The following is a 16,243-nucleotide window of genomic DNA, read 5'->3' as shown; positions in this document are numbered from 1 at the left end:
AAAAAATGAACTGAGATGAACAGACATGTTTATTCTTTCCTCCTTGCTCTCGCAGAAAATGGGGAATTCATACGCCGGGCAGCTGAAGTCTGCTCGATTCGAGGAGGCTCTCCACAACTCGATCGAGGCGTCGCTGCGCTCGAGCAGCGGAGATCCGCAGCCCATCTTCACACAGCTCTACCTAGAGCCCGAGCCGTATTCTGGTAACGTGGAAGGTAGGAACCTCGCAGGAGACGGCAAAACAAGATGTGGCTTTAAACTGCTTCAAGAGCACTTTAGCTCAGGTGAACTAAAACTTTACATGTGGTCTTTCCTGGTCTGTGTTAACATCGAGTGGAAGCATTTTCTGTAGAACTTGACTTGAAATCAAATTGCTTTTATTTTGACAGATACGTCTTTTATTTACTTTTATTATTTTCTGTGCCCAAAATCATGTGTTGAATCTTGATTGATTTTAAGTCCAAGCTGTATCTTAAATAGTTTTGAGTCTGTCTGTTAAGTGCACCAGCCAAAACACTTTTCTGTATTTCTTTATTATCCTCCATGATGCCCTTCTTAGTTATAGATCTAGTTTGTTTCTAATCATTCTGATGATCCGTTTTCCAGTAGACGTGAAGCCGAAAGCTGACATAGCGCTCCACGGTGGTGAACACCAGGGTCACGAGCTCATGAACGGCCCCTCTCCCAACGACCTGGAGGAGCTGGAGGAGGACGACGATTCAGACAGCAGCAGCCCTCCGCTCCCCTACCTGCAAACTCCCGCGCCCGACGGCTGCTGCACGCTGGACGGTAAAACCTCATCGCGTTTATATTACAAAACATCTCATAAACCTGCCGGTTATTTCTTTAAACATCAAACTCCCTCCTCTCTCAGGGTTCTGTCAGGCCGGGAAAGACCTCCGCCTGGTCTCCATGGCGACCGAGCCCATCGAGGTCCCAGCTGGCTTCGAGCTGGTCGGCGCCAAGTCGCCCAGCGTCCCCGAGCACATCCTGGTGTGCGCCGTGGACCGACGCTTTTTGCCTGACGAGAATGGGAAAAATGCACTTTTAGGTCAGTCTGTTCCCAGGATCTCGAGATAAAGTGAAGGAGGCAGATAACCATCAGCCTCATTCCTGGTGAAATTAAAACGCTCTGCTTTAAGGCTGTGAGCGTCCCGCACTGGAAGTGTGGATGGAAATACATGTGTGTATATATATATTCTTTTTTGTTCCATTGCTTTCAGGCTTTTCAGGAAACTGTGTGGGCTGCGGTGAGAAGGGTTTCAGATACTTCACTGAGTTTTCAAACCACATCAACCTGAAGATATCCACCCAGCCCAAGAAGCAGAAGCACTTAAAATACTACCTGGTGAAGAATTCTCAGGGTGCTCTGTGCAAAGGACCCCTCATCTGCTGGAAAGGTACAATCCCCAGACTGAGAAAGAAATCCGCATGTGCTGCATATCCCATTCTTGCATGTAACATTTTTTTTTTCATCTCCCTCTCTTTGCGTCCTCAGACAGCAAAACCCGTCCGTTCTCCAGCAGCGCGTCGACCTCCAAACCCAGCTCGTCCTCCTCAATTAGCAGTAAAGAGAACGGAGGCACCAGTGGACACAGCTCCTCTCCCTTTTCCCTCTCAGGTGAGACACACACTTGTGATCCACGTGCTGTAAGAGAGTCGTCCTCCTCAGGGACACTTCAATACTCTTGGTAAATTATGCACTGGATTTAACCGGTACGAGCCTCCTATTGGATAAGTTGTGATTATCTTTCAGCTGGCAACAAGTTATTTGAACGAGTAGCTTAAAATTTCCTGCAAGCAACCATGGGGAAAAGACACATCCTGTGGTCATGGGAAAGATGTCAGTCTGTTTGAGAAGGGTCAGATCATTGGCATGCATCAAGCAGAGAAAACATCTAAGGGGATTGAAGCAGGAACTACTAAAACTGGGTTAAGAACCGTCCAGCGCTGCGTTAGTGGGGAACCGTCGTCTTTGAGGAAGAAATGTTGTCACTTATAAGTTTGGTGGAATCAAATCGAAGAAAAACAACAGCCGAACTCAGGGCTGTGTTTAATAGTGAAAGCAAGAGTGTTTCCATGTGTACAGTGTGAAGGGAGCTGGGACTGTTGGGACTTTGGAGCTTTGAAAAAAAAGGCTAGGGAGTATAAAGTCTGGGGCAACAGAAGAAGGTCATGTGGTCTGATGAGTCCAGATTTACCCTTTTCCAGAGTGAAGGGGCATCAGGGTGAGAAGAGAGGCAGATGAAGTGATGCACCCATCATACCTAGTTCCTACTGTACAAACCCCAGATCAGTGCTATGATCTGGGGTTTGCTGCTGTTGGTTCAGAAACATCACGTCCAAAGAATGATTTCAGCTGACTACCTGAATATACTGAACGACCAGGTTATTCCAGCAATGGATTTTTTTCTTCCTTCTCTGAAGGTACAGTCATATTGACAAGATGACAATGTCAGGATTCAAGGGGCTCAAATTGTGTAAGAGTGGCTCAGTGAGAATGAGAGATAATTTTCACACATTTCACAAGTAAATCTTGTGACACTGCAGGAGCTTTTCGAAACAATGCCACAGCGAAGGCTGCTGCAATCAAAGCTAAAGGTTGTCCAACGAATTATTAGAGTGCGTGACCTATTTTTTTTTTTTTTAATGTTTTTTGGCCAGGCGGTGTATATTTACAAAGACTTATTGCATCCGCTGGCGAGCTTATGTTGTTGCCATAGGGACAGGTTGCGGTGGCTTAGCCCTGAAATTTGTGAGGTGAGTTTAGTCAGACGCCACTAGACTGCATTCAGCTGTAGTCGATGACATGGAGGAGGAGGAGGGAGGATCTTTTTGGTCGGAAAATATCCTTTTCATTAGGGTTTTCATTATTAATCGCAGTTGCTGCATTTGATGTCAGTGTATTTTTGACCATTAGTTGAAAAGGAAGCAAATTTGCTCCAATCTTATAAAGCCCAAGAGCTAAAAAAATTCCTAGGAGGAGATGTTGTTCTTTCTTCTCTGACCTCTCACAGCGAGGATGCCTGCTCTTTCTTTGATTGAAAAAAGCTCCTAGGCTTATATAGTATGGATTTGTTCTGAACCAGCAGAGGCCTCTGTGCTGACATTACTCTTACCTGAAATCTCGGCACCAAATGACTGTTTATCCTCAAATGTTGACTTAAAAGGGCAGTTATGGTCCGTTTGAAGTTGTGCAATAGACGTTTTATGGAAACCAGATCCTGTGAGTATTTGATATTTGATTGAAGGTCAAAGGTAAAGCAAATGACTAATCAGGGGAGTGGTGAAGCTGCACCTCTGAGCTATCTGCCATGTGTGCAGGCTGTCAGCGGACAAGAGAACTCAGGGAGCCAGTGTGTGGCTCACGTCTTTTCCTAATATCGAGCTTTTGTTTTCATCTTTAGATTCTCCACCCACCAGAACGACGCAAGCGTCCTCCGTCTTCTTTGGGAGTCAGGACCTCGTCAAGGATTGCAGTTTCCTCAAACCTCTGCCCTCCACGCCCGGAAATAAGACTCTACCAATAGGTGAAGACTCCTTTTGGGTCCATCTGCAGCTGCTGATCGACTAATCAGCTCGTCAGTTTAAGTTTATTCCACGTGTGGCCGGGGCAGCATGCTGAAATATCTAAACTCTCATCCACAATTCTGCCCTCCAGACTGTAATATCACTTTAATGGGCCTTATCCTGAATGAGGTTGCTTAGCTACAGGTTTTTTATTTATTTATTTATTCTTTTTTTTTACATGGTTCAGCGTAAGGCAAATGGAGCCGAGATTAACCTCCTCTACGATGAGCTTAGGCACACACCCACACCCACATAACAATGCGCACGCAAACACATGCCGGCGTGAACACGCCGGTCAATAGCGGAGGAAGAAATGCTGTAATGACTGTTTAAGGCCTCGCTCTCCATTAGCCCTTTTACAAGGTTGTGATATTGACAAGCAGAGGCTTCGCATGACAATCAATGTTTTAGCGTATTGCGTACACAGTGAATATGAGATGGGAAAATATTCAATCCCAACGGCCCTGGGATTCATAGGAAATCAATAGCCAAGTGTTAGCACTGACTCATTTTCATTCATTCTCTGCTCTCTGAAGATACCTGTAAACACACATATATATATATAGTTTTATTAGATTTTCCTTTATCAGGAACAAGTCATTTGTCAATGTTGGCATGCTGGTGGCGAGCAGCGCTAACCGTCTCAGCACTGGCTGAAATGTCACGAAACGTGTCAGATACTGACACATGTGGGCAGGACGGAGCAGATGCAAGGTGGTTTATTGACTGGCGCAAAATAGGCGCAGCGGGAGGCAGACACAAACCAGGGGGGAGAGCATCTGTCAAAATCCACAAAACAAGCCAGAGGTCAGAGCAGGCAGCCAAAAAACCAAACAGGGCCAGACGAGGATAAAGGTCGCCACGGCAACCTATAGCTATGGATGTGGACAGTCTGCGTATAAAAGACGAGCTGACGGGTGAAATGGGACAGGCTACGGGGGGTAAAACTTAGATGGAGACTACTGAATCATCAAAACACTGTCTTTATCAACTGTTGTGTTTTCAGTACCCACAGCTCTTAGGGTGAACGGACCGACTAATGGCCTGGGTGTTGATGGACGTCCTCCCTTACTGAGCCCCTCCCAGGTCTCCTTGGGACCTCAGGGTCAGGGCTATCGCACTCCGGATTTGGGAGACAGTCCAGGTAGGCCCGTCTCTCTGGCGTCAAGTCTCATATTTGTAGAAGCACAATTTTTTTACGCTGTTTTCCCTGCTCTGGTTTTATTTCCTGTGTCACATTCAGTGTCGTCTGCGATGAACTCCGGTCCTCCGAAGAAGCGCCACCGGAGCTGGCACCCCAGCTCGCTGGTGCCGGTCCCGCCGACGGCCGTCCCCGTGCCAGCTATTCGTCCGATAGTTTGTTCTCCAGGTTCGTTCCCTAACCCAAGCCGCGGGGGAGCACGCTCAGCTGTAATTTATTCAACAATACGCGCTGATTCAGTGTGACTCTGGATTCTGAAGCGACCTCGTCGGGCCTTGTTTTTCTGCTCTTGGCAGCACAGAATGTTGTTTAGATCTTTCCCCCACTCTCCTCTCCTCTCCTCTCCTCTCCTCTCCTCTCCTCTCCTCTCCTCTCCTCTCCTCTCCTCTCCTCTCCCCTCCCTCCGGTTTGGGGATGAGTATGCCACTGACATCTCTGACGTTCTCCTGTTGTTAGGGATGATTCACCCAGCATCTCCATGGAGATAGAGCTGGACAGTTTGGTACAGACACGGTTTTAAAAAATTGCATGATTGAAGGAGCTCTGCTGCATTATGCAATTGTAATTATAGACAGTAAATTACCTTTTTTTTTTCTGTTTTCCCATTGGCAACACGTCTGTGATCACAATACAATGACTATAAATACTTTTCGGCTGTGTTTTGTGACAAACGGCAGCTGTAACGTGTGTTTCCTTTGCCAGGTTCTGTGCTGGGAGTGTCTTCTCCTCAACCACCAGTAGCAGGTGTCATACAGCCCCAGCCGGTTACCGCAGGAGAGACAGTCATTGTCCCCGACAACCTGCTCAACTCTTCAGGAGTTCGCCCTGTCATCCTCATCGGTAAAAGCCCCCCCCCACCCAGCTCCTTTTTTAAAGAGGTCACATTATGCTCAATTACAACACCATAGTTGTATTTTGGTCGTGTGCTAGAATAGATTTCCATGTGTTCAGGTTAAAAAAACGAATTATCTTCCTCACGCTGCGCACTGCTGCAGCACGTCTCTGCAGCCCCGGTTGAAATGATCCGTTTTCGCTCCTGCCTCTTTAAGAGAAGCAGAGCCACGTCCGCTGTGATTGGTCACCAGGCCCACGCTGTTGTATTTTGGTTAACCACTTCCTGCAGAGCTTGTGTTGTCACAAACTAACTGCTGGATGGTGCATTATTCAAACGTGTTGATGTAGATAAGAAGCAGAAAGAATAGGCTGGAGTGTTTCAGGAAGTGCACGTTTTGATTTGGAAGAGAGCAAATCCGTTTGACCTTTTACGTGCACAAAAAGCTGCACATTAAGGCACAAAAAGCATAATATGGCCTCTTAAGTCTGCATATTAAGTATTTTTTTTCTGCATGGCACGTCAAAATGCACAATTTTATACACAGACACCAACCTGTTGAACCTGTATTATACCGGGTTCTCAGAAGCATAACGTCATATCAACTTATTTTGCTTGTTTTGAAGGTTAGGCTGCAGTAACTTGCTATTTTTCTCTGCACGTTTCTGTCTTATCTAACGGCGGCTTTTCTTTTTAGGACATGGCACTTTACCTTATTTCTACGGGAATGTTGGAGATATAGTGGTGAGCCCCCTGCTGGTGAGCTGCTACAAGAGCAGCCAGCTTACGGAAAAAACCCTGGAGACTTTGGGCCTCAAGAGCAGCCAGTTGCTCAGCGTGGAGACCATGATCCTGCTCACTTTGCAGTATCTCGCACGTTTGGGTAAGCAGCCGATGCAAATCTTTAAAATTTAGCGCGTGCTTGTACGGAAATATTGAACTGGGTGATGGGGTAGATGATGAGGTAACGGTGCCTCGTTCTGATAAAACAAACATTTGACTCATGAAGCCGTCGTGCATGACGTACTAAACATGTGTTTGGTTTTCATGTCACATTTGTGTCCTGTAGGTTCGGGGCAGATTCCTCTGAGGGAGGAGCTGGAGCAGATAGTCTTAAAAGCCATGCTGTGCTGCCCCGGCGGTCCCGCTATCTCCTCGTCCCAGCTCCCCTGGCTGGCTCGGCTGGAAGCGAGCGTCTCCGGGGGCAGCGTCCAAGTAGTGGTTACCCACAACTCTCTGGGCGAGGGCATTTCTGAGTCGCTGCGTTCCCTCAGCGAAGGCCCTCACCCTCAGCAGTGCCTGCCAACCTACGTGGTCATCATATGTGCGTCAAAAATGAGCGGCAGCGAGTTCTGCGTGCTTGTTCTGGGTAAGTCTTTAAGTCTGCCAGCGTTATAACTTCATTTTTATTTGTGAAGCATTATAACACGCCAGTTATGTAATCTATACTGCTCTGTCGGATGCAGGAAGATACCAGGCACGGGCCTTAGCAGAGGGGATGCTGACAACGAATGAGTTTTTGAAGGAAATCAGCTATGAACTCATCACAGGGAAAGTCAGTGTCTTGGCTTCTCACTTCAAAACCACCTCTCTAGGTAAGTTCTCCATCTATAAAACATCCTGTTCACGCTGGGAGCAAACAAGCTTTTAGACTTTATAGATCCACAAGGGAAATTGCTTGGTCACAGTAACTCAGTTGCATGTGCAAAAGAAACACACTGGTAAAATAATAAATAGGATAATAGGTGCAAATGATATTAAATAAAATAGTCTAGATAAAAATGTACAATTCACAATACCATGGATGATGGCTACTGAGTGTATGAAGCAGCTATAATCTGCAAACATGATTCAATGATGGATAACACACATCATCTAAACGGTGAGTTGCACAACGGAGAGAGATGAAAATGCAGTAGGGCGGTTTTAATTATGACCAGAAAAACAACCTTGTTTATTCCTCGATGTGTTACTCTGCTGTTACATGTCCGTACTGATTGTGCTGCGTATCATATCAGGTTCGCTCACAGCTGTTGCACTTGTTACCCTGGCTCTGTGGCTCTGTGTGACTATGGTGACTGGTTGTTTCTAGGGGACAATCTTGACAAGCAGCTGGTACGATACCAACGCAGACGGAAAGGACAGGTCATCCAGCCCTTTCAGGGCGATGTCACTGACCACATCCACTCCCAGGAGGCTGCCAGCATGTCACCACCCTCAGACACAGGTTGGACTGCACTCCGGGCGCACCCGCTGTCTAAACTGAAGCGTTTGGCTCATTAGCTGTGGGGGTTGGGTTTAAATGAGGGCACCGTGGAGACCTCTCTGAATTTAACCGGTGTCTGACACAAATTTTGCTGATGCACTTGCTGTTTATTTTGTGTTCCCGCAGCAGAGCTTTTGAGTAAGGTCTTCCAGATCTATCCGGCCCAGCTGAGCGTGGCCCGTAGCCTCCTCTCCCAAGTCTGCTCCATCGCCGACTCGGGCACCCAGAACCTCGACCTGGGTCGCTTTTGCAAGGTGGACTTCCTTGTTTTGGTTCCGCCCTCTCACATTCTGGTGCACCAGACGGCACAGCGCATCCGACAATCAGGTATGTTTTTAAGAGCGTTCGTCAGCTCATGGGTGACCTTTCCCCCAGCTGAAACGTCGCCAGCCTCGTTGAAGTCATTACAGCATTAACCAGTTGAGTTCACCGTTCCCTGTGTCTGGGTCCAGGCGTGCTCTTGGACCTGGGGAACGAAGACGCCTTCACAGCCCACCAGAAGTCAGACAGGTACGTGGCGCGTCTGGACGCGGACGTCCACGCCAAGATGGAGGCCTTCATGAAGAAAGTCAAACAGAACCCATACACCCTGTTCGTCCTCATTCACGACAACTCGCACGTCGACCTCACGAGGTAAAGACGACCCCTGGAAACGCAGGAAGTCGCCGGAAAATATTTTGAGAACTGGCTATGTGTTTGCTCTGTTTATATTCTGAAAGCCGTGTGGACGGAGGAGTTGTTATGGCTGAGCATGTAGCCTTGGACTGTGCTTGTTCGCCAATTATAGCAGAGACAGAAGAACAGCTGCACAAAATGGGAAAACAAACACACCACAGTGTCTGTAACCTTGAATTTTTGGTTAAATGTAGGCCAGACTCTACGAGAGGGCAGTTTGTCTTTATTTAAATTTAGCCGTGCTTCTCATGGATATTGGACTACTAGTTAAAATAGTTCACTTCCTGTTTTCCTGTGGACTTATCTTGGGAATGACCTACCGCACACTGGGCACTTTGACCAGTAAAAACACTGTTAATGGCTATGCTAGGAGAACACTAGGTGCTAAAAATATCCTCAACTTCTTTCTACTCCCATTTCCAGTGCCCTGTCAGGCTCTGTGTGCCACGGGGAGCTGCAGGGTTTGGCTGACCGGGTGGTGAACTGCCAGGAAGTCTTGGAGGCCACGAATCTCTTGGTTCTGCAGGTCAGCTGCTTCCCTCACACCCTGCAGACCCACCAGTCCCGCATCAGCATCCACAATGAAGTCCACTGGCCGACCAGTGAAAGTCTGGTGTGTATTTCTTTTTTTCTCTTTACCCCCCAAAAGCCTCAGACGCCCTGAAGTTGCAAGAAAAGCACCTGCTAATGCATCACTATAGGATGCCATTATAATAATATGCTTATTTCTAGATTTCTAGATAGGTTACAATGCGTTATAATTATCGTGCAAGAGATATTTTAGATTTAAGTATATAGGTAGATTTTGCAGTACAGGACGACTTACTTCAACTGTGGTCCAGCTACTCCCCCTGCTGGACGTGAACTGCACTGCACAACCATTAAACGTTATCCTGTCCAGTTAAATATTAAAACATAGATTAGATCATTTAAGGAATCACAAGTCAAAGATGGTGGGAAACATTATAAGACGGGAAAATACAAAAACAAAAAAAACAATGAGGTTCAGACTGAATATTGTGCATATTGTGTTAAAAACTGGTGGTTTAGGGTGTTCACCTACTTGTAATAGTAAAGTTATGCTTTTAAATGCACTATATGTGTTTTAAACAGTGATGACTGTATGTTAAAATATGGTCTCTATAGCCGTTCTCACCATGTGGAATAATGGTTGATGCTGTATTTGCCGTTGCTATTCTCTACCTGTAGCTGACTCTGTGTCATGTTGGTATCCTTACCTTCCAGCAGAGGGAGCAGTCTGCTAATGAGCTGGTCTACTTTGGCCTGAGGGACTACAGCAGCTCCCTGCAGTGGGGTGTGGCCAGCCCAATCCTGCGCTGCGATGATGCGTTTGAGAAGATGGTTCACACTCTGCTGGAAAGGTTTGAGTCAAAGCTGATAAATAAATCGCTACAGAAATAACATCATGCTCGTCTGTAAATCTCAAACGTGCCGACTGTCTGATGTGTGTTCCAGACACCCCCACCTACACAGCATGGTGATCCGCAGCTATCTGCTGATTCAGCAGTACACAGAGGCCATGATGGCTCTGACCTCCTCTCCGTCCCTGAGGGACCACATAACCCCCGAGACCCTGGCCATGGTGGAGGACTTAATCAACGCTCCGAGCAGAGAGGGCTCTCAGGGCCGCGGCCACATGCTGCTGGTCCGCGTCCCCTCGCTGCAGCTTGCGATGCTGGCACGGGAGAGGCTGGAGGACGTGAGGGACAAGCTGGGACTCCAGTTGTGCTTCGCGGTGCTGCTGGGAAGCCCCGCCTCCGAGATCAACCTGCCCAGAAACTTCACCAACCGCCTCAGGGTGAGAACGACGTGACGCCAGAGTCACAGAGCTCATTCCTTCATTCCTTATCATTGTGTTTTCTGCCGAACATTTTAAATATTTAAACAAAGCCGCCGGAGCTTCTCTGGCCTAGATGCCGCCAGGGAAATCAGATCCATGAGTTTGAATGGAAATCAGGGTTGGTGGGTGAAACTGGGGTTTTCCAGAGAAGTCTGTTTCGTTATTCTCAGAAGTCATTGATCTCTTTTCTGTAAACCACCATGAAACACAAAATCGTGATTGGCCTCTTATATAATAGGGAGAGGCCATGCGATGTCAGAGAGAGGAATTTCGTTTGGCAGAAGCCTGCAGTGTTTGTGACTTTGCAGAACTTATACTTGCACTAAAAGCTGCACATGAGGCCTTTTTTTAAGTTTGCATATCAAGCTTTATTCTGCAGTCTCGAACAAGGTGTATGAATAAGTCAGGTTGAAGGATTCTTAGGAAGCGGGGAGTGTTACGCAGAAATGTAAACAATCCGGGTTGTTTTATTCATGCAAACGCAGTTCTATCATTGTCTGACTGCTGAAACCCCTCGATATCCAGATCCAGTGCTGGCCAAGTTGTAACCAACCTATCCTTACCTGAAGACTAAACTTTATCCACTAACTGTGTTTCACTGCAGGCGTGGCGAGGCTGTGAGAATGAGGACTGGGTACCGCACACCTACGAGGATCTGGAAGGGCTGCCCTGCATCGTCATCCTCACGGGGAAAGACCCTCTGGGAGAGACTTTCCCCAGGTAATCTCCTACGTCACACTACACCACCACCACTCTTACTTTAACTCCTCACTTTAAGCTCTTTAATAAAAGGTAAACTTAAAGAAAAAAAAAATACTCAACAATCTCCATCTACGAACTCTTCCAGGTCTCTGAAATACAGCGACCTGCGTCTCATAGACTCCAGCTACCTGACCCGAACGGCCCTGGAGCAGGAGGTGGGTCTGGCCTGCACCTATGTGTCCATGGGTGTGATGCAGGAGCCTAAAAAGGACGTGGCCCCTCGAGAATCAGAGGGAGAGAAGGCCACTACCAGTTTGAATGATGGAGATGAGCTGGAAAGACCTCAGAGCAACGGTAGCGCTGCAACCAGAACCTCTGGTGAGTGTGTGTGAAATACAGGAGGATTAAAGCACCCAGCACAATACAACAGGAGAGATTAATAGTAGAGAAGCTATCTGGCCTGTATGCATTATGCATCATTTTCGTCATTTTTTTTTGTAAAACTGAAACCTTGATCTGACAGATAACGTTGCTGATTTATTCTGTACGTGTCAGGCTCCTTGGCAGAGAATGGTGTTAGCTCTTCAGACGTTGCCGACTCTTTCCAGAAGCCCTCCGCCTCCACGTCTCAATCCGAAGTCGGCGCCACCTCGGAGGTGGGCACGGCCACGCAAGAATTCAAGCAGGAGTGCGACTCTCTGGGGAGCCAGCTCGCCTCCAACTCTTCCAAAGCCTGCAAGGCGCCCCCGTCCCTGTACTCCGGCTCGTCGTCGTCCTCCCCGTCGCCGTCCTCCTCCTCCACGCAGCGGCCCAGCCAGTCCACGCAGTGCGGCCGAGGGCCCAAGTCCACCAGAGTGTCGCCGCGGACGGTCATCATGTCCAGGGCGGCGTACAACCTGCTTTCGGGGGAGTCGGGGAGTCAGCTGAGCTCCTACTCCCTGCTGCCTCACGCGGACGTGGCCTGGAGCAGTCCTCTGAGGCCCGTTATCGGCCACGACCTGCAGGGGGCAGAGCAGAGCACGTACTACCGCCAGTGGACCATCGCCAGACAGCATCATGCTGATTATGAGGCGCCGCCTGTGCCGCATCCTCGACGCCTGCTGCTCAGTGGACCCCCGCAGGTAACAAAACTTTAATTTTAAAATAACAAACCTGATGAGGGAGTCTTAAAAAATCTAAAATTTAAATCAGACTTAATCGAGTTTTAAATCCTTATGTCCATTTATTGCTTCATTGCGTTGGTGGCATTTACAGTTAGTTCCGTGTAGTTCTTTGTGAAATATAACTATTAGCAGTACACAGAAAGAAAACTACAAATGAGACCTTGAAGTGGTGGTTGGGGTAACTTTGAAAGTAACTCTAGGTCTCTGATTTTCCTCAGTGTGGATCTTAAATTTAACCCATAACGGTCTTAAAAAGTCTTAAATTTCCTGCGGAAACCCTGCATCAATTTTAATGGATTATTTCTTTTTTTTTTGCTGCTTACAAAAGTTAGATATCATATTGCATTTGTTGCTTTCACTGATGACGCACCTTTCAATGCAATAAAACATTCACATCGGTGTTTCTTGTTCTTGGCAAGGTCGGAAAAACCGGTGCCTACCTGCAGTTTCTGCGTATCCTGTTCCGCATGCTGATCAGGCTGTTGGAGGTGGACGTGTACGACGAGGAGGAGGACGGGGAGGAAGGTGAGGACGATCGCACCTCAACGGATCGACTCCACGGGATCCGCAGAATGGACTACAGCGAGATTTCATGCTTTCGTCTCCTTTCCGACCTGCAGAAACGTCGGAGGACGCGGCCCCGGTGAACACCCAGTGGCCCGACGTCGAGGAAGTGCGCAAGCTGCCGTTCGACCCCAACCCCAGAGATCCTAAGTTCAGGAAGGCCAGCTCCGTTTACGCTGACAAGATGCCAAGGAGCTTAAGAGGTCGGGAGAAACGTGGTTGTCCTAAGCATTTAAACCGGCATTTAAACAACGCGGTTGTGAATTAACGTGAGCTCAATGTGTGTGCAGATTTTAAGCAAGAAGGAGAGAGCCAAGCGGCGGCCAAACGAGTGACCAAGTCCATACGGCTGAGCAGGTTCGCAGCCCACAATGCGTTTCACCACTGTGAGCAGTGTCACCACTACTGTGAAGCAGGGCCCGCCACGCAGGTGAGATACGGGGAAGACACACTCACAGCAAACACGTGACGCACTCACCTGCCGCCTTGTTCCAGATAGTTGAAGCCCGATGCTGAGCTCTCTCTTAATAATGTGTGCATGCGTGTGTCGTAGCTGTCTGAGTGCACCTTCCACGCTTTCACCTTCTGCTCGTCGATGCTGGGGGAGGAGGTCCAGCTCCAGTTCGTCATTCCCAAAGCCAAGGAGCAGCACTTTGTCTTCAGCCAGCAGGGCAGCCACCTGGAGAGCATGCGCCTGCCTCTGGTCTCCACCAAGGTATGCGCACGCGAAGCCTGGAGAGTTTTGCCGCGTGCGTCCCTTGAATGAGTCGACGCTCACGGGTTTCGACTCCCTTCCCCCTTTCTCCTGTCTGCAGGACCCCGATCTTCTGAAGAGCCCCGTCTTCACCCCGACCACGGGGCGCCAAGAGCACGGCCTGCTCAACATTTTCCACGCCATGGAGGGCGCCGCTCACCTGCACATCCTGGTGATCAAGCAGTTCGAGATGCCGCTCTACAGGAAGTACTGGCCCAACCACATCCTGCTCGTCCTGCCTGCCATGTTCAACAACACTGGAGTTGGTGAGCAGCTTACTGGCTCAAAAAAGATTGTTGTTTCCTTTTTTTTTTTTTTTTCTGGCTACAGAAAAAAATTGTTACACTTTTTTTTTTTTTTTTTTTTAGTGGAATCGTTTTAAACCAGTAGAGCTTGGTTTGCTTATGTGCCTTACAAACAAACCACGTGCAGAGATGTTACTCCACAACACGACTAGTGGGCAAAAGTCCTTGCTCTGCACCTTGCAGCTTATCGTTCTGCTGAGAATGAGTGATTTATCACAGCGAATGAGCCACCCTTGCCACATATTTTCTATTGCAGTCACGTTTTACACTTTACCTATTGCAGGCAAAAGGTTAAACGCTATCTCGGCCAATGTGATAGAGCCATTAAGTTTGCAAACAGTACAGCACAATAGGCTGATTTGTCAGATAGCCAATCGAATGTATGTATGGCCTGCCTGAAATGGGTGCAACGAAAGTACATTTGTCTAGGAGTGGCCTTTCTATGACCCTGCCTGCTAATATTACTGCTCAGGTTTGACCATTGTACTGGATGCGTAAACATCATTCACACACACCTCACAGAGTGAGACCTGTAGCCCTTTTAAAACCGTACAATTGTAACGCATGTGGGCGCCGCGTGAATATAGCTTCTCACCCCTCCAGCAGCGTGTTTAGGCCAAAGGACATTTCAGGTATAACAATTTTATTTAATGACGTGATCGAGGTGAAACAAATAACGGTCCTGTCCCGTTCAAGGCGCGGCCCGCTTCATGATCAAAGAGCTGTCGTACCATAACCTGGAGCTGGAGAGAAATCGTCTGGAGGAGCAGGGCATCAAGAGGCAAGATGTGTGGCCTTTCATCGTGATGATGGACGACACCTGCGTGCTGTGGAACGCCCACCAGCCGCCAGCGGACGGAAGGTAATGAGGTTTCTGTGAAAGTTACAGTCGCCTTCGTTGCAGCTGTAGTCGGCCGATAGTATGTTTCCGTTAAACTCCCTTTGCTTAAATCCTTAGCGAGACGCCGGAGGGGGGCTCGACTGTCACCAACGTGTCTCTGAAAACGGTGCTGCAGCACATGGAGAACACGCCGAAGATCTCCCTGTACGCGCTGTGCGGTACGCGCAAGTGGAGCAGCGGCCTGGCTCGCAGGCCTCCCAGCAGCCCGTTCAGCCGATGTCACCTCCACGACTTTGTCATGCTCAACGTGGACCTGACGCAGAATGTCCAGTATGACCTGAACCGGTGGGTTTGTAGAACGACAGCCACGGTGAGTCGGTGACGCTAGTTGTGTCTTTATCGTTCAACGCGTTCTTCCTGTCCCGTGCAGGTATGGCTGCGAGGAGGTGGACTTCAACCTAAGGGTTAATAGCAGCGGGCTGCTGCTGTGCCGCTTCAACAACTTCTGCATGATGAAAAAACACATTCCAGTCGGGGGGAATAAAGACTTCCTGGTTAAACCCAAGCTCATGGTGAGTGCCAGCACCATTTAGAGCATTTAGAGCCTTTTTTTTTTTTTAGAACACGGTGTAACCCTAAACTTCTTGCTTCTCTCTCCAGGGAATAGAAAACCCCGCTCCAATCAGCCCGTCACAGTATGTTTGCGCCCCAGACAGCGAGCAGACCCTCCTGGACGCCCCGGCCCAGTTCCTGCTGGAAAGGTTCCTGCAGAGCTGCAGTCACAGACTGTTTCCAAAGGCTGTTCAGAACAGAAACAACCCAGTTCTGTCCATCGACAGCTACCTCAACCTCAGCCCGGAGGTAGGAACTCCCGGGAGGTTGCGGCCGATAGCAGGAGAGAAGCCCATTAGCATCGTTCACATCACACAGTTTTAGCGCACAGAGAGGCTGCAGTGAAAGTGAATACATTTGTTCCCCTGACCTCCTGAACTTTACACACACCGTACTGTACATCCGTCCTCAAATCTAAAGTTTACAAAAACTTAGGAAAAACGATTAGCGCAATGTGTTTACCCACAGAGAAACATGTTGCGTGACTTAGCCATCTGCTTAGAGCAGAACACGCTGACCTGCATCGACGCACATGTGCAGACAACAGATGCCAACAATGCACACACTGTACTTTTGTTTGTGTTTTCCACTTTCGCAGACGATGCACCCTGTGAATATTCTGTACAGGTGCCCCCGTATGGCTTTAGGTTTGAAATTAAACGAATCTCCCTGTCCGTTTCGTCGCAGATTTCGGTGTGCTACATCAACTCTCGTCCACACTCCACCAACCTGAACCACCAGGGCCTGGTGTTCAGCGGCCTGCTGCTTTACCTCTGCGACTCCTTCGTCGTCTCTGGACTCCTCAAGAAATTCCGCTTCCTCAAAGGTGATGCAGCACCGGCTACTGTTAACACTTCCATTGCTTTGTACTGCTCGGCTGATTTATGTTGCGCAGTG

The 16,243-nt window shown here is 48.3% G+C and overlaps 1 protein-coding gene across 6 annotated transcripts in view; it reads left to right on the top strand.

Moving 5' to 3' along the window:
• greb1l (GREB1 like retinoic acid receptor coactivator) overlaps positions 1-16,243 on the top strand; it is a 38,821-nt gene that overhangs the window by 20,043 nt on the left and 2,535 nt on the right. For 2 of the 6 annotated variants that reach the window (XM_047590122.1, XM_047590123.1), the window contains exons 3-33: positions 56-284; positions 607-789; positions 875-1,051; positions 1,224-1,400; positions 1,499-1,621; positions 3,408-3,530; positions 4,577-4,714; positions 4,814-4,939; positions 5,474-5,611; positions 6,301-6,486; positions 6,673-6,972; positions 7,070-7,198; positions 7,696-7,830; positions 7,996-8,196; positions 8,322-8,502; positions 8,968-9,157; positions 9,790-9,926; positions 10,021-10,363; positions 11,010-11,125; positions 11,253-11,485; positions 11,663-12,228; positions 12,690-12,795; positions 12,891-13,037; positions 13,125-13,264; positions 13,388-13,549; positions 13,650-13,854; positions 14,590-14,755; positions 14,852-15,079; positions 15,165-15,306; positions 15,395-15,595; positions 16,034-16,172. In XM_047590122.1, coding sequence (XP_047446078.1) covers positions 59-284; positions 607-789; positions 875-1,051; positions 1,224-1,400; positions 1,499-1,621; positions 3,408-3,530; positions 4,577-4,714; positions 4,814-4,939; positions 5,474-5,611; positions 6,301-6,486; positions 6,673-6,972; positions 7,070-7,198; positions 7,696-7,830; positions 7,996-8,196; positions 8,322-8,502; positions 8,968-9,157; positions 9,790-9,926; positions 10,021-10,363; positions 11,010-11,125; positions 11,253-11,485; positions 11,663-12,228; positions 12,690-12,795; positions 12,891-13,037; positions 13,125-13,264; positions 13,388-13,549; positions 13,650-13,854; positions 14,590-14,755; positions 14,852-15,079; positions 15,165-15,306; positions 15,395-15,595; positions 16,034-16,172 — 5,764 coding nt within the window. In that variant the 5' untranslated portion in view covers positions 56-58. The remainder of the gene's footprint in view (positions 1-55; positions 285-606; positions 790-874; positions 1,052-1,223; positions 1,401-1,498; positions 1,622-3,407; positions 3,531-4,576; positions 4,715-4,813; positions 4,940-5,473; positions 5,612-6,300; positions 6,487-6,672; positions 6,973-7,069; positions 7,199-7,695; positions 7,831-7,995; positions 8,197-8,321; positions 8,503-8,967; positions 9,158-9,789; positions 9,927-10,020; positions 10,364-11,009; positions 11,126-11,252; positions 11,486-11,662; positions 12,229-12,689; positions 12,796-12,890; positions 13,038-13,124; positions 13,265-13,387; positions 13,550-13,649; positions 13,855-14,589; positions 14,756-14,851; positions 15,080-15,164; positions 15,307-15,394; positions 15,596-16,033; positions 16,173-16,243) is intronic. The other 4 variants (XM_047590127.1, XM_047590124.1, XM_047590126.1 and 1 more) reach the window with 4 other exon arrangements.

This window comes from Mugil cephalus, chromosome 7, assembly GCF_022458985.1.
Source record: "Mugil cephalus isolate CIBA_MC_2020 chromosome 7, CIBA_Mcephalus_1.1, whole genome shotgun sequence".
NCBI lineage: Eukaryota > Metazoa > Chordata > Actinopteri > Mugiliformes > Mugilidae > Mugil > Mugil cephalus.
The sequence above is the reverse complement of the archived record's forward strand: the minus strand, read 5'-3'. Positions and strand labels throughout refer to the sequence as shown.